General features: G+C 41.4%; 1 protein-coding gene across 1 annotated transcript in view; it reads right to left on the minus strand.

Moving 5' to 3' along the window:
* Positions 1–18393, minus strand: part of calcrl2 (calcitonin receptor-like 2) — a 28361-nt gene that overhangs the window by 6479 nt on the left and 3489 nt on the right. Inside the window, exons 2-7 of the mRNA XM_080496089.1 lie at positions 5012–5069; positions 4741–4906; positions 1315–1422; positions 1110–1222; positions 268–359; positions 1–95 (exon numbers count right to left, since the gene is read on the minus strand). The exon at positions 1–95 is cut by the window's left edge and continues 35 nt beyond it. Of these exons, the coding sequence (XP_080352215.1) occupies positions 1–95; positions 268–359; positions 1110–1222; positions 1315–1422; positions 4741–4906; positions 5012–5069 (632 nt within the window). The remainder of the gene's footprint in view (positions 96–267; positions 360–1109; positions 1223–1314; positions 1423–4740; positions 4907–5011; positions 5070–18393) is intronic.

The raw sequence follows: 18393 nt of genomic DNA on the forward strand, positions 1-18393 counted from the left end.
CAGTGAGCGAGAGCCACATGATCGTCACAATGGAGTTGAGGATGAAGGAGAGGAACGTGTTCTTGTGGAGGGAGATTCTCTGGCAGCTGAGACTCCTGAAAGGAAACAAACCGTAACTGATCAGATCAGATCACGTTCAATCTGAATGATAATTGTAGGTCAACTTCATTGCTTTTTCTTCTGTGTCACACAAGAGGGAACAAAAAAAACAAACAAAAAAAGACAACATACCTGGCTTTATTTAGAGGAAATTCTCAGTTGACTCACTTGAAATAGGAGAAGATGACCAGACAGATGACTAAGGAGACGATGGAGAGGCCGTGACCCACCATGGCCAGGCAGTACAGACTGATGGCAAACTACACAACACACAAGTCGAATGATGATAAATAGAAATGCACGAGGCAGGTGCAGTACTTCCACTTTATTCATGTTAATAACGACTCGACTCAGACTCAACTTAACCAGAGTTCCACAGGGTTCTGTCCTGGGACCCCATACTTTTCACATTATACACGTTTCCTGCAGGGAATGTTATCAGGAAACACTCCATTAACATCCACTGCTATGCAGATGATACACTAATCTATTGATCAATCTATTAATCAACTTTGCGAGGAGACTCCGTTTGTTGATTTTGTTTTGCTCTCCGTCTCTGTTCTATCCTTTTCTCACTTTCTATCCCAAATTGAAAATTTGAAATGACGATACTGTGCCACTAAATACACAAGGAGAAACATGTGTGGCTTCATCAGTTTATAGTATTTTCAACGCCATGCCAAGACAAACTAACAGACACTATCCAGTTAGTGCTTTTACATTGACGGGTATAGAAAACCCGGTACTAGTTACACGTCACGTAAAATACAGAGAGAAGTACTGTATATTTAGAATACTATCATGTTCAATGTGATTTATAACATCTATGGACAATATCAGTAAATCCACCCCTTTGTGCTTCCTAACATTTTTATTTTCTGATCCAGGATCAGCTTGTAACTTTATCTCTATTAAAGGCAATGAAAATCCATTTCTGACTTTACCGATTCTACCGCAAACTGTTCTCAAGCAATAAGTGCCAGTGCTGTGATTGTTGTCCCAGTTCGTACCTTGCGTCGGTCTTCTGTGTAGGCCTTACACTGGGTGTAGTTGGACCACACTCTGTTGCTGTCTGGATGGTAGAACCACTGGCCATCGGGGTTACACACTTTGGTAACTTTCTCTGTTAAAAGTACAGTATGGATCAAGTCACACAGAAAGGGAAAGTATCTGTGTTTTGTTTTGTTTTTTCTTTGGTATGTGCGTGTCTACTACCTCCGGGGTCGAAGTCGTGAAAGTATTCGGGGCACATCTGCATGGCGGTCCCCGGGGCCGAGTCCCCCCAGCACAGCCAGCCGTCCCACGTGCGGTTACAGTAATTTCCTGTGGGGGGCAGCAGTAGCATGACATTGAGCTTGCAGACGCCAGACAAAAGATATGAATGAGTGTTTTTGTTGGACACAACACAGAACTCAAAGGACAGTTTTGATTTGGGGGTTTCTCAGTTCAACCGTCACTTTTCATTGGAGATTGTAATGAAATACAGCTCATATATGACAGGTGGAAGGTTAGGAATATGATTTTCTTTGGGGACCAAACAAGGCAGAGCACCAGTTGCCTATGTCTGACATATACTGCATATTGAAATAGCCGTAGCTGGTGGTTTGTTTTCGCCCCCACCGATTTCTTTTTCAGCACGATTTGCTCCAACGAAATAAAAACTGCAACAAGAAGTCGTGAGTTTTTCTATTTTTAATAAACCAGCTGACAGGAGGAGGCATAAATGATCTGGCCAACGTAGGCAGAATACTACACAGCCTGTAAAAGGAGTGTCTGCCTGCAGCTGACCCACACTAAGCCTGTCAACAATAGACGGAAATCAGGTGGTAGCAGGCTGCTCGCTGGCCTTTTGGGAGACGGAGCACAAAATAACATTTGAAAGGCCGTCAAGTACCGAACGGGAGTAACAGTCACTGGGAAAGGGACAAAGGCCAAGTTTCCTCTCTTTCAGACTCACTTCCTCTCTCTTTCTGTATTTCATCCACATACTGGAAACCGCTGATGGGTTACACAACCGGAATATTCCCCCCCCCCCCCCCCCCCCACCGAGATCTTCTTAAATGTTGGGCAGACATGTGATGCCTAATACAGCATTTTCATTAATAATAAGTTTGTAAAATGACACTTCAGACGAGAATCAATGAAAATGTCACTGGTTGATATGTTTCCCAACTTTTAACACATTTCAGTGTTTCAGTATTGTCAAACTGCTGTACACTGTTAATCACATTAACTGGTTCACACTCACACTACCAACAGTGGTGTGCAGACAGGGCTAGCACTGCTAGCACTGCTAGCCCTGTCAAAAATGTGTCTTTTTTTTTCTTTCTAATAATTAAAAAAGTGGTTCTGAAATCTGTGTCTGGAATCAATTAGTGATTTTAGCAACTTTATCCAGACGACGACTGGTTATATTTTGTGAAGCTCAAATCTCCTATGTCCTCTAAACGTATCACAGGTCCTTTCCTCAGCTGGGGCAAACAGAGCATTGCTAATCTCTGATCGAAGATGGACGATGCTATTGAGTTAAAATGTTGAGTGACAGTATCATCAGCCAATCAGATTTTGATGTGTTATTGACGGACCGTCTTGGGGCAGCAGAGTTTCTAGTGCTGGTCTTGGTGTCGTCATTGAAAGGAGCTGAGCTGATTGGCCCGTGGGCAGCTGGTGAAGACCACTGATGCCGGTAACGTGTTAAATAGTAACGCCTTACTTTCCGTATGACCACTTTTTTCAGTAACGAGTAATCTAAGGTGTTACTATTTCCAAACCAGTAATCAGATTAAAGTTACTTATCCAATTCACTGTGCGTTACTGTAGCGTCCAGTAAGACGAGTTCCTTGTCTGTAAAGCCACTTTTTTTATTCACACACACACACACACACACACACACACACACACACACACACACACACACACACACACACACACACACACACACACACACACACACACACACGCGCACACAGTCATCTGACCCGCCCCCTTCTCCACTCTCAGCCAATCACAGGACAACTCACTCTAACAGTTTGTTCAGGTAACATAAAAGACTTGGAACCAACCATTGTCATCAATTAAACGTAACATTGCAATAATCCCCCTCTTTTTACATCAATCAATCAATCAATCAATCAATCAATCAATCAATCAAAGACTTTATTTGTCCGGGATGGGGGCAAATAAAGTCGCATAGAACAGGCAGTGTGAATAAATAAATAGTGCAACAACAGAATACAACTACATCTCTGGGTAAATAAATAGCAGTAATAGTAAAATGTGATAATAAAAGCGTGAGTCAGATATAAATACAACAAACAATTAAGGTCAAAGGTTAAATGTGTACCAGCAGGTGCAGGAGGCAGGGATCAGCAGAGTTTTAGGTAAAACCGCTTGTAATTTTTATGTTCAGACGATGGGGGGGTGTTGTCGGCAGCTGCTGAAATCAACTAAAAAAGTAACTTGTAATCTAACATAGTTACTTTTAAAAACAAGTAATCTGTGAAGTAGTAAAGTTACTTTTTAAAGGAGTAACTCGTAATCAGTAATGGGACTTTTTTTTTTTTTTTATGTAACTGTGGCAACGCTGGTGATGACGCTCTGTTATTATCTGCTAGTCTGGAGTGACGGCGGCTAATTTAACAGCAAGATGGTGTCGATACGATGGCAGAGTTGGTGTTGACTGAAACATTACCACGCTGCTGCTGCGGCTGCACACCAGTGATGGCCACTGCTGAGCAAGGTGACACTCTGGAGGCAAACATTGTTGTTATTGTCCATCCAGTGAGCATCTGCAGAAGGACTATTGTATTCTATTCTACTCATGCGCTCCCAGTGTGTTTCCCCTCAATATCCCTTTCTAGTCACGTTGTTATCTTCTTGTCATTAAGGGTTTTGCTCATGTCTGTTTCGAGTTCATGTTATTTGCCTAACGTATTGGTTCGGTCTTATTATATCAACATCTTGATGTTGCGGTTGTGTTTCATGTGGTGGGAGGTGTGTGTGTGTGTTTTTCTTCCTGTCTCTCATATCAGATGTCTTGTTGCTCTGTCTGTTAAAGGTCATCTCCGCTCCCGTCGTCTGTCTTATCTGCTCTGGTCTATCTCCCGTCTCAAATCCCTGCTGCGCCTTTGATCGGATCGCATGGTTTTGAATATCCCCGCTTCCACTCCTGGCCTTTCTGTGTGGTGTTTGCACGTTCCCCCCGAGGATCCTCTGGCTTTTTGAATGTGTCTGATTGTACTGCCCTCGGTGACACCAAGGTGGATAAAGCAGTGGATTGTATTTGGACTTTTTCCTTGTAAAAAAAAAAAAAAAGAGCCCTTTTGTCACACCAGATAGGAATTAGTCGGTAAAATAGCTTGTTTCCTTGTGAAGTTAATATGTAACATTGTTGTTTTCATGAGCTTGAGTCAGATTTTATAATCACCCCCTGCAAAAAGCCGGTGTAATGTTCAAACTGTAAACTGTAGAAACTAGTAATGCAGTATTAAGTATTAAGTTCGACTGGCCAACATGGACTTATTCAACTTGGTTCTGATGGTTTAAGTGATCAAAGTGGCTTCATGATATTTGCTCATATTAAAAAAAGGGGGGTAAGGGTGAGGGTGAGCTGTGATTCACATCGTGACAGCAGGGACCTACCTTCTTCTGTCCGCGGAGGATCGTGGATTATCTTCAGGTAGCACTCGAACTGCGCTGCCAGGATCTGGCGTCTGGACTTTCCCAGCACGGCCGATATGTCGCTAAAGTTCTCCTGCTCCTCCACCTTGGCCTCGTCGACCGCCACCAGAGATCCCACATCCTGGGACTGAGATGTCGAGCATACAAGTCACACATCAGAGACTTTCAAACATCTCCTGACTGAGGTGCAAGATGACGACGTGGGTCTTTCAAACAAACGATGTGAGTTCACCTCAGTGCCCAGGGCCAGCGTCACGACCAGCGAGAGGGCGAGGATCCTCCACATGTCTCTATGGTGGAAAGGAGAACAGACACAGTTCAGCTCCAAGTCTTATCACATGTGACCATTATGATTTATCCTGCTGTCCCCTGAACCTTCTACGTGTGAATGTGTGACTTTGTTGTTTACAATATGTATTTTCTCATCCATCAGGACAGGAAGTTAGAGTAGTTCCTCCCCACCAGACAAACACATATGTGTTTATTATTAGTTTTGGCCCAAAGGGCAGCGAGTTCCCTTCAGGGTTTCGGTTTTATTTTTAATGAGAAAACCAGTGACAATGACCACCGAGTGTGTGAAAATAAATACATGGAAGAGAAAGCATGGTGGGAGGGATCATCACCACATGGACTGGTTATTATATATATATATATATATATATGTATATATATATAATTAAAAATAAAACCGAAACCCTGAAGGGAAGTTTTGGGCCAAAACTATATATATATATGTCGCTGATTGTTGCCAGTTAAATTCCCAAGTATGAAGCATTGGCTACTGCTTCCACTGGATGGATAATTTTTCATTCTATAAAGGTTTATGAAGGTAATAAAATTGTGATGATAAAATGTGAGTATGAATCATGTCACAGTGCAATTTTGACATGAAGGATTTTTGCATCGGTGTGATAATGTTTCATGTTTCACAATAACTACAGTGATGAAGCCATTTTAACCTCTGTGAACTCTCTTCAAACAAATGTACACCTGTAAACAAAGTGAAGTGGCGCTGCAGCAAGTCAATATAATGGAATGTCTGAGAAAAATAGACGGCGAAAATAAATGGAAACTGGTAAAAGGTGACAAATTAACTGCAGCATGTGCTGAAGGGGAGAACTGAAGCCATAACCTGGATTTCTTTATTCGAACTATGCATTTAAATAAAAGATGTTGCTGTGAGTGTCTTCTCCCTGATTTCATGCATGAGGTTTATTGTTTGCTGGAGTGACGTGCCAAGGTGGTGCAGACGTGGTGCAGAGGTGGTGCAGAGCAGGGCTCCACTGACTCCCACACACAGAGGTAATTATGAAAACATGTGCAGAAAACACATTCTCTGTGTTTAGGATGGAACATTTATGAGTAAGGGAGTAGTGGCCTCCCGGTTAGGGATCTTCACTTATCCGGGGTTTGAATCCCAAGGTCACTGCTGTGGGCCCAGTGCCCCCCCCCCAAAAAAAAAATCAAACATACAAATCACATGATCTGCTGTGGCGACAGTAGAAAGCAGTAGCAGTGTGTTTGAGACCAGAGGTTTCCAGTCTCACCGCTGTGGGTCCCAGAGCGAGAACCTTTTACCCAAAAAGCTCCTGGAAGCTGCCCAGTCGCCGCTCTGCGCTCCTCGGGGACGGCTTCATTGCTGGGAACGGATTTCACTGCACCACTGAACGAGTGACGATTATAGACGACTTATCTTGCTTCTTCTTCATCATCGGAGCTGTGAGCGAATTCTGCACTGGCTCATGATGTGGAGCAAATCCACAGACTGCCAAAGCGCTGATGACTGCTAAGAGTTACGGTAAACTGAAGCCAATTGTTGCTCTGAGATCACAGAAGCGTCGTATCCTGTGGCCAGAATATGTTTTTAGAAAAATTGATTTATTTACAAGTTACTGAGGAAATTTATAAGCGTTTCAAAAGTGTTGGATGTAAAAGCTGCTATAAGAATATTGTGTCGACACACTTCGCATTTCATGATCTCTGACTGATTGTTAACAACATGCATATAAAACTGTTATTAGAAGGTTTTTCTCCTGAGATTAATAAAGTCCACATTTTCTTAATCTACAATACCTCTACTCTAAATAAGAATCGAAATGCTGTTCAACCCAAAATAAAAGCGTAATACGTACTTGAAGAACTCCATCTTTCATTACGAGAATAGAATTTTGACAGACTCGCAAAAAAAAAAACCCTATATTTGGATCAATTATATCTTTGTTTTTTAAATCGTGTTTGTTTGAACACATTACTATCTAATTCTATCCATCCGTCCATCCATTTTCTGCCGCTTATCCGGGGGCCGGGTCGCGGAGGCAGCAGTCCGAGCAGAGTTGCCCAGACTAGGTGACGGTAGGGACGAAGATCGACCGGTAAATCCAGAGCTTCGTCTTTTGGCTCAGCTCCTTCTTCACCACAACAGACCAATACAACGTCCGCAGAACTGCAGACGCCGCACCGATCCGCCTGTCGATCTCACGCTCCATCTTCTTCCGGCTCGTGAACAAGACCGCAAGATACTTGAAGTCCTCCACTTGGGACAAGGGCTCTCCACCGACCTGAAGGGGGCAAGCCACCTTTTACCAGTGGAGAACCACGGCCTCGGATTTAGAGGTGCTGATCCTCATCCCAGCTGCTTCACACTCGGTTGCGAACTGCGCCAATGCACGCTGAAGGTCCAGGTTCGATGAAGCCAACAGAACCACATCATCTGCAAAAAGCAGAGATGAGATCCTGTGGTCCCCAAACCGGACCCCCTCTGGTCCCTTTGTGTTTTTTTAGGTAATTTAGGTAATTTAAGCATGTGAGGCCACGAGTTGGTGCAGTTGGTTGTTTTTTGTAAAAAACCCACACAAGACAGACACTCATATGATATTGTGCATTAAAGCTTCCCGTCTATTAAAGTTTGTCCTTCAAGCAGAACATATGCAAAATGTTCCCGATCTTTGCTGCATTGTATTTCAAACTGAGACGTGTATATTTTTCCCTGCAGTGCAGTTTGAGTCACAATCCAGAGTCAAACAATGGATGCCTTCCTATCTGTCATGTACACAGTTGGGAGCAATGTATTGTTCCGAATCAGGACATTGTAAGCCCAAGGACGCTCACAGATTCTAATATCCCGGCAGTGCCATTGTCACCAATAAACACCGATAGCAGTCAGTGAGCGGATTGTAGTCAGTTCGTAGCTGGCGTTGCCTTTGTTTTTGGTATCGAACACAAAGGCTGTGGCATTCGTCGCTTCCTTCGTCCCGTTCTGTCTATCAAGGCCAACACGTCGCTCTCTGTCTTTATTACTTTAGCAAGTCAGGATGCTGAGATGTTTTAATTATAATTACACACAAATAATCAACGCAGAAAATTGAAGTACAATCGTGGTTGGCAGCTGTATTCTTTAGACCAAGCTCAAAGATCCTCAGTTTTAACCTGGGATTTGAACCTGTGATCCTCCAAAAATATCTTATAAAGGCCACCAATACGTTAAAATCCCACTGGAAAATCCTCCATGTAATAGCTAATAATGTAGTAATGCCCAATTTCGCAATAATCTGAGATGTTTTAAATGTAATAAAAGTCCCATAATGTAATGATGTGACAGTAGTGTAATAGATAATATTGGAGCCAATGTGATAATAACATTTTCACCAATAATTTTTAATAGAAAATATGAACAGAAATGTTACTAAAATGTTGCTTCCACTTCCACCAAAACACTTCCAGATTGCTTTGGGACAAATGTCTGAGTACGACGCTACAACCTAACAGCCGAGAAAAACGTTTATTAACTTTTTTCAAGTTCAAGTGGATGATTGATTCAGAATGAGAAATAGAAAGTATGTTTTTAATAAATGGACAAAAAAGTACCTTTACCTTACCTTTTAGGGAAAGAAGCAATCAAATTGAACATATTTTATCAAGAAGCTATTTTCTATGTGTCGATTGATTCTTTGTTGAACATTCAGGCATCATTTGTACAATAATGTAAATATATCAGTAACTGGGGTTACTTTGACTCGCAGTTAGTTTGATATAAAATGTTGAAATCATCTCATCTCTGGACAGTCTTTCAGTTTCCATGGCTCTTTATTTCTTATCAGCGTATTGAGGAGGTTTACATGGTCGACTGCACGACTACGAAAAGTAATTCAGCCAATCTAATAATAAAACATGTAACTGTGTACATCTACTTGCCCGTAATTCAGCCAGCAGCTCGGTTTATTCCTTTAAAGGGTTCAAGATTATGCTTCTCCGGCCTGATGTTTAGAGGATCTGAGAGCCGTCGCTGCCAGACTGGAATGTAACGTCTGGTCGTCTGCAACAAGCAGCTGCAAGACCACGACCCACCAACATGCAGCTCGCTAAATGTGTGACTCAACTCGTGCCAAAGAAAGCAGAAAATTAGCGGCAGGAATTTAATAGTGAAGAAGAAATTCATCAGAATGTCGTCAGAAGGAGTTTCTCTTGGTCATTTTCTTCAACTGTGAGTACAAGAGACAACGTTAAATGGAGAGTGGAGTTACAGTAACACATTAAACATATTAAAACTAAAGAACTCAAACACTTTGGTTCGTTCCCTGATGTCTTTCACTTCATTTCCAGACGCATTCCACAACAATCCCAGAAGCAGAAACGCTGTGTCTTTTGATCCTACAGCCACATTAGGGTTTTGTGCTGATGCAAATTCACACGTTAAGATTTACAGAATGTTCTGAACAAGACCTTTGTTAATGTGCAGATGGATAAAATATGTTTTGAAAAAAAAAAAACTGTAACTCTCAGGCCCTGTTTACATGACATTTTCAAGTGAAAATGCTAAATTTTCATTGTGTTTTTGGTGTTGGGGGAGATGGGGGGGGGGGGGGGGGGGGGGGGGGCATGAAACACACGAGCTCCAGCTATTGAGCTGTTTTGCTGTCAATGAAAACATCAATTCCACAAAATCCAAAGAGGTCTTCATTCATTAAATAGCCTTGGATGTTTTATTAAAAAATTTTTGGAGAATTTAGCAAAAGTTTTGAGTATGATTCATATTCTTCAAATTGCAGGGGGAAAATTGCAGCTGTGGTATGTCGGCTATTTCTAGAGATTCAGCAAGGTGTCTACCGAATATCACACATTTGCTGTTATCACAATATCAACATCCACATTACATAGTACATAACTCAAAAGGCTGACTCAAATGTGATACATTATGTCTCCATGCACTGTGTATTCATTCTCTGCCAAATAAAAGTGGCAAGATTCTGAATATTAAATCAATTGTAAAAATGTTACATTTCAAAAATTTTATAAATTTTATCTAAATATTATCTACCTTGTGGTCACAGGCAAAATCACACAAAAAAGAAAGAAAAGGGCCAAAGTCAACAAACTGCTTCACGTCTGAAATGCTGCTGACGGGAACAAAAACTGTTATTCAGAATGACAAATGTCAACACATACCTATATTAACATCAACCTGAGTATTTCTATTATTAACTCGTATTTCTAGTGCAATACTCAATAATATTATGACACACTGCATGTTCACCTGACATCATGCACACACGATAGGACCACGACTGTATTATGAATCTAAATCCTTACAGATTTGTCTCCAAAAGGGATTTCTTATCTGTCTTTAACTTCTCGAGTTGCATTTCCTGATTGCAAACAGGCACAATAAACATAAAAAAGACGACTGAGTTATCGCTAGTCTGAACAAATCTAGTGTGACGATGTGGTCATCCTACTCCCAACCCTGTGACGACCACAGACTCTTCTTTCATCAGTGAACTCAATATGAACTCAGTCATTTGCTTCTTAACAGCCTCTTTTCCCTCAAACTTTCTCTCTTTCTAAATCAATTACAGTCTCCTTTGTTTCCCAGAATGCCATTTGGACAACCTCAACGGAATGATCATTTCTATATACAATTCAGACGTCGCATATGTGTCATAGGAAGATGCTGTAATGATTTTATTACTCAGTCAGGAAATGTAATAGAAACGGCTCGTCGGCTCTCCGTCTTCTGGTCATTTGAGGAAACTCGTCCACAGAAACCTTTTTTCACATCACCGAAACCTCATTTTTAAACTTCGTTAACTCTATGTCGTGTCAGTATCTTGTGGACGAGCGAAAAGTCTTGTTTTTGTTGTTGTTATTCTCGGAACAGTTCTCTGAGGAGTTAAATTAAGACACGTACAGCAGAAATGCTCACAATATACGCAGCCCTTGCGACAGCATCCTTCCCGTGAGTCAAATATCTTGTAAAACCCCTTTTTGCTGCCAAAAGAGAACTTGAGCTGTTGAGGCATGGTTCCACTAAAACTATGATGTGCTATCTCGCGGTAAGATATTAAACAGATCATCTCAGTCCTCTAAGTTATGGAATGGGACGCCCGCTATCCCCACACATGGCCTGGTTCATCATCAATTGTTTTGAAATCTTTTTTTTTTTTAAAGGGGTCAAACCCATTTGCACAAACTGTGTCATGGAGCTCACAGCTGTAACCTCACTCTTGCCCTTCCTGCCCCTCCTGCCCCTCCTGCTTGGTGCGTTCTCACAGACGGACACTTACAGAAGACTGAGCAGCATGAACAACGACAATAAATCCTCCTGATCATTCGCTGCTTCCTTCACGACCAACGCGTTACAAACTCGGGCTCAGTCAAACTCAAATTCAATGCTCAGCTATTTTTTTTTTTTTTTTTTTTAGAAATCAATATCTTATTAATAGTCGTGCGCTACCTGAGTGGCCACGTTACAGCAGCTCCTGCTCGTTGCTGGATTTTTCTGCATCTTTAAACTTTTTTCCCCCTTTCTTAAACCTGTTGTTTTACGTGGGTATAATACAGGAATCATCTGCCACAAGATGAACACGACTTTGGTTGAGTTTTCTCTGGTTTTTTTCGACGAGGGGGAGTACAGAGAACTCAAACTCAACCTGGACTTTGTGGACTGGTGCTAATGGAACTGCCTCCAGATCAACGCAGGTAACACCAAAGAGCTGGTGGTGGACCTTCGCAGGCAGAGACACGCTTCCCCCACACCGGTGAACATCCAGGGAAAGGACATTGAGATAGTGGACTCTTATAAGTACCTGGGTGTTCACTTAAACAATAAACTGGACTGGACTGACAACACACAGGCTCGCTACAAGAAAGGCCAGAGCAGACGTCACCTGCTGAGGAGACTCAGGTCCTACGGAGTGCAGGGAGGATGCAGACAGGAAGAAACTGAACAAACTGGTGAAGAAGGCCAGGCTCATCTTATCTTTTAATAAAATATATATGCTGATATTCACTCTATCTGTTTATCAGTCATAACGTTATGGCTGATCGCTGTATAAGCGCTTTGCCATTCTGTAGTGCTGATGTGAAATTATAGAGAGCATTTTCTAATATAGCATGGATCATTCAAAGTATTCCAATGGCCACTAATGCAAGTACCTGTAACCGAGTATTGCATTATATGCATTAGATACACTGACAGTGACGGAGAACATGATGTTTCTGTTTCTTTTTGCGTGGAGGTAAACCTCCATCTGTTCGCTATTGGAGGTGATGCAGCCAGCGGTAAAACAAAGAAGAAAATAGCATTGATACAATACGCACAAGGTTACATCTCTTTATTGTTTGAGCTTTTGTTTCCCAAGGTTCTCGTCTTATACAAGTATAAATGTTTGAGGCTGTGGGAATTGAGTGAGACCACGCGCTGCAATTTTAACGATCTTAGTAGCCACAGCCTCTCACACTGTATGAGCTGAGCTAAGTCACGACACGCAGGTTTCAATGTGCAGGCTGTAAGAACAGACACGATGCGCAACAATCGCAGCAACTGATTGCGCAACATGAAGTCCAACACGTCCTAACGTCCTAACGTACACATTTATGTGTTTGGGAAGAAATTCTAAAAAAAGGGGGGAGAGAGAAGGAGGAGAATATGGATGCAAGAAGAGGACAACCTGGATGGTAATTTTGCAACTGGAGCCTGAAATAAGTACTTGTTAGCATCTATTAGCATTTTACACTAGCATTTCCTGGTGTGGACGTTCACTTTTCAACAAACCACACTCCAGGTAAACAAAACAAACAGCCTGTCGGTCGCAGCAGCAGCTATGGTCGGCTTAAATATTGGACACAATCAGGTGTTCTCGGCCGTCCCATGAACCTTGCACACGCTGCGACGTACGGCCACCCATTAGAGCCACGGTACACCAATTTTATTAACGATTCTCCCGCGATCCAATATTTCATCTCACGATGTATGGAAGTACCTGAACTTGAAATTTTCACAGGAGGATCCATAAGTATATCTTACCGGTTTCTGTCAGAGTGGCCTACCTCTATCAACAAGAAAAGGTTATTCGTAACTTTGCATTCGTGCTAAACGAGTGTTTGCTGTTCAATAAAGTTAAGAGCAAAACTAAATAAGCATAATAAACATAAAAGCAAAGTAATCGGAATAATGCGCTCTGCACCAACCCCCCCGATTGGTTCACTTCTGCCTCATAGCAAATAGACCGTGAAGACAATTAGAGGTCTTAAAGTTGATTATGAACAAGGAGGGAACTTGAAACTTTTTCAGATTTTTGTGGAAGGGTTTTGTAAAAGCCACAGTTTGAATCCCAATATTGAAGAGGACAGCATACAAGAAAAGCTTTTGCAAACTATTTCTCCCGAGGAGGCCAATACAAGCTAATAAACTAACAGTTGACTTTCCCCACATTTTTGTTAAACATCAGTTGAATGAATAATGAGAAAGGTTTTTTTTGTTTGTTTTTTTTTGTCTGTTGAAGTAGAACATTTTCTCCAGGCACTGTTTCATAGAAAATAGTCTTAAAGTTGATGGGGAGCAGGGTAATTCTTTCACATGGCGATGTTCACTACACCCAAGGGATCATGGCTCATTAGCCGGAACGATGGGAAATCCAAATATTGTTGTTGTACGATACCAGATTTAGGTTTACTGGCCCAGTGAAATTGGCTGCAGATGCGGATGTGACGCAAAGCAGAATTTTGTCTCGACCACCGGGGTCAGGATTGCATGAGGTATGAATAATTTAGAACAGGCATTCATGATCAAAGTCAAATCGTTGACACATGTGTTCTCCCCCTCAGTTTCGCACTTTTGCAGGGGAGAGAGATCTTAATAGAAGTGTGTATGTTTTGTCTCAATGGACACCATGACAGGAAGCTATTTCTCTGGAGAAGCAGTGAGAAAACACAGACACACAGATTCATCAGAACAAAAGCCTGGGCTGAAACCTTAAACGAAAAACACAAGAAGCTCAAAGGGGAAATAGCTGGCAGGAAGTTCACCGCTGCAGCCAACAGCAAAGGAGAAATATGATTGTGTAATTAATTTAGGTTCCTTTTAAGGTGACTCAAACACATACAAATCAAGAGAACTGAGCAGATGGGAGTGTTTGACAGTGATAAGATAAAATACCAGAAACACCAGAGAGATCCAGTGGAAGCCAAATGACACAGTAGATTTAACACAACAAAGAGCAGCTTGTGAGTAAAGCAACTGTGGAAGATGTCCTCAGATCCCTTTGTAAAAAAAAAATACTATTGCAGCGACGTAATAGTGAGGTCATCATCAGGATATTAAATACACAAGTTCTGCCGAAACATCACTACATCTGGTCAAATACAAACGATTATGGAGCTGCTTTGCTGATGGATTCCCATGGAAATAACACATCATAGCAGATCAAGGAGAATAGCAACGTTATAAATTTAGACTGAGTCCAGCGCCTCTGTACCAATGGCGCCCCTCCAACAGGCCACCAGGTGACACTAATCGGGGGTGGGGGGGGGGACATTATAAAAAGATGGGTGCTGTAAGAACTTTCTCCTGAAATGTTGCCTGGCTTGTAAAATAGTTAGCAATTTAATATATTTGGGCTTGAAAAACGATATAAAAGTCAGAGAAGATACAAGAAACAAACATTCATTGGTGTAAATCACTGAATTATTGGCCCAACTCGACTCCGGTGTTAGAAACTTTTACTTTACTTTGCTTTGCTTTCTTGATTTTCTGAGAAACAGTTCAGATTTTTCTTATTTTATCTTCATTAAAGAGCCCCTTTGTTTTGCTCCTAACCTTAACAATAGTGAGCTCAGATTGGCTCCAGCATCGACCCTGAATGGAACAAAGTTGTAGAAAAGATGGAGGCCAACAGGAAATCAGCGTGGAAGTCCTGATTGAGCACCTTTAATGATTTCTACTTGATGTTCAGGAATTGATGATTTCGAAAAAAAAAAAAAAAGCTCTGTGGAACAAATATTGGAATAGTATTTATTTCAATTTGTTTAAGAAGAGCACATTGAACATTTAGCTACATTTTTAGATGCTCGAAACACAAGTATGGAAACTTGTCATTAAAATATACTAAATAGTAATTGTCAACAATTATTTCCCAAAAGACGAATTAGCAATTGACTCTAAGATTAAACACTAAAGAGATGTACTTTTCATGTTATGTAGATGAGATGGAGACATGCTCCCACAGCATACATGTGAAAGTGTATCAAGGGCACTCCAGTACCTTATTACAGAGAAACCTGCACTACTGTCACTTCTGAATAATAAAATACTATTATGAAATCTCACAGACGTGAGAGCACCATGCATACTCATTTCAAAAAGTGCACATTAACCAAAAACAGACCCCCCCCCCCCCCCCCCCCCCTCCTCCACATTGTCCCTTGTTTCAAAGCACTTCCATCTCCTGTGTTTGTAACAGAATAACGGTCACCAGTGGTAAAAAAAAAAAAAAGTGAAGTGAAGTACAACCTGCTCACCATCAGTGTTGGGGCTGTAACAGACAAATTGTGAAATCCATTGGCGTGATCTTTACCAATGGGCTGTTAATCATATCGGGGTTGTTTAAAAAAAACAAAAAAAACAACATATATACCATTAAATCATATGTAATACAATGTAGAATATAGGTTCAACCTATTCTTATATGTAGGGGAGCAAGAAGATTTAACTCTGAAAGGAAATCAAACAGAATTAGAACGTTTGAATGAAATAAATACTCTAATACAATATATGATTGGCCACCAGTTAATATCGTCGGTAGAATGTAGCCGACATTGTGTAACGAAACCAATCCCAGCTCACTTCATGTTGCATTGCAGTGATTCTTGACTCATTGGCTGCATCTTTCTGTTCTTGTTAGCCTTCCAGTTCAGAGTTCAGCCCCGACAGTGAATCCAGGCCTCTGCAGTTTCCTCAAGTTCCCTCCAGTGAGCTGCTCTGGCTGACCGTCTTATAGGTCAAACTGTCAGAGCTCCCTCCTCATTCAGCTCTCCTGGGACCCGGGATATGTGTGTGTGTGTGTGTGTGTGTGTGTGTGTACATGTCTATGTTTGCATGTCCTTGTTGTACTCCCTTTGCAGGGTCCCGAATTAGACCTTCTGTTTATGGAGCCCACAAATTAAAAAAAACGTTTTTTTTTTAAACATTAGGATATGTTTCAGGGCTACAGTTACACCTGTTCAGGTGAAATTTAGCCACTTGAGATCAAGTTATAGATGAAGGTAAATGTAATAATATATCACTCTATTACTATTATTTTAAGAGTATTAAAGGGTAAGGTGGCCCCACAAGTAACTCTATACATAGAAAAAAATGCATGTGTGTGTTTTGATCTGCGCCTGTAGGCATCTGCTCACGGATTCTATCTATTTATTTGTACTGCAGAGCAGCAATGCAAACCACATCCGCTTGTGAGGCAAGGTGGAGGAAGGATGAAGGCTGAGGAGGATGTCATTATCTTCCTCAGTCATCCTGTAACCACTTCCTGCACTCTTCTCCCCTGTGCACCTCTAAAGAAGCCAATAAGTTAAAAATAAGCCATTGTTACATGTACACAAAGGGACGCGGAGGGGACAGTCATAGTGAGGGAGCACGGCCGACACTGTCATGTCCTCTGAATGAGAAAATCCCTGTGGTAGCCAGAAGAAATTAGGTAAAAAGTGGTCAAACTGAAAATTGTGCCACTGGCTCGCTGCACAGTTGGCAAATATCAGGGGGGAGGGGGGGGTACAATAATAGCTGCATGAACAGTTATAAGAAGCAGAGAGAACATGTCAACATCAAACCAATAAAATGCAGGTAAATTAAACTGGAATGACTGCAATTAATATCATTTATATGTAGCATCAGGGCAACGCACTGGACAATTCAGCTGCTGAAATAGGATGTCTTGCATTCTTAGCTTCCATATCAAACATCTGCTGTGACAAAGCTTGACAGGAATAACACTGATGGTGTTCATGGGTTAGGGTCGAGCAGCCACTATAATAAAACGACAGTATATGCAAGGACACGGAACACAAATAAAATATAGCTATTGTCATGAAAAAACAGCCAGTTAAATAGTGCTGTTGTGATTTTATAAAAGGTGACGTGAAATGACAAAACAGACCAAAAGAAAAGTGTCTGTCATTAGCAGTTTAAGCATTTTTTTCTTTATGTTTTCAGTGTCCCATTATTCTTTTTTACGACTGGAAACAAGGTAACAAAGGAAATAAAAAACTGCACAACTTTCTTCTCACTTTCTGGTGGTTTGTGTGTCCAATTCCTTTTATATCTCATTTACCAGTAACATAGACCTTATGCAAATGGACAATACATCTCTAACTGAAAGGGAGTACAAATGAAAGAAATGTGAATAACATTGCTAATTTTTGCTTTGGTGATGTAAATTGTGGTGACTGTGGGCCGGGGTCACATCTTTAAACTCTGGTTCTGTCATCTGCCTGATCAAAATGCGAGCTATTACAGCTACAAATTATTGAACCATGTCTTATTTTCGACTATATCAAACTACTAGATAAAATCAGATTCATCATCTAGTCTTGAGCAGGTGTGGCAAGAATGGCAGAAACAATCCTTGAGACAAAAAATGATGCCAATGATGTCCGTTTACACAGAAGCAAACGGCAGAAACGCTGAATGCAACGTGTTTAGGATGCCAGGCGGTGGGTTTGTTTTTGTAATGAAACCACACACATATGAATAATATGCTATAAACATTAGCAGTGGCTAACACACAGGCATTCGTATGGATTGAAATCGGATTGATATTGACAGGAGACTCAATTATAAAACTACCACAAAGTTGTGTTTTCAGTGGCCCCGAGCGCCATTGTCATGGAAACGGACACCCAAAATGAAATAAAAGTTTCTTCCAATGAGCTCTTGTTCCCGACAACCAGCCACCAAACAGTACAAAACTAATTTGGCTTTACCTCTGAAAGTGTGTCATATTCGTCGATGAAATGCAGATATAAGACTTTGAAAAACTGCCCACAGATTTGCTGAACGGTGAGAACACAAGTCAACACACAAGACCGTGTTATGCAATGACCACCAGGAGGTTCATTTACAGGTCAAACAGGGTCCTCGTACCCACGGGCGAGGGGCTGAGATGTGATACGTTTTAACAGTTCGAACACACTGCGCTCAGTCTGCAAGATTTAAACGTAAAAGAATTCTCCACACATGTTGAGAATGGAAGTTCATGGAGATACGACGCATTATTTGTCTAATTCGATTCTGCCTGTTTGTGACGAGGAACGACAGCCCGGGCTTCTACTCCCAGCACTAAA

Source organism: Blennius ocellaris, assembly GCF_963422515.1.
Source record: "Blennius ocellaris genome assembly, chromosome: 5".
In the NCBI taxonomy this organism is placed as follows: domain Eukaryota; kingdom Metazoa; phylum Chordata; class Actinopteri; order Blenniiformes; family Blenniidae; genus Blennius; species Blennius ocellaris.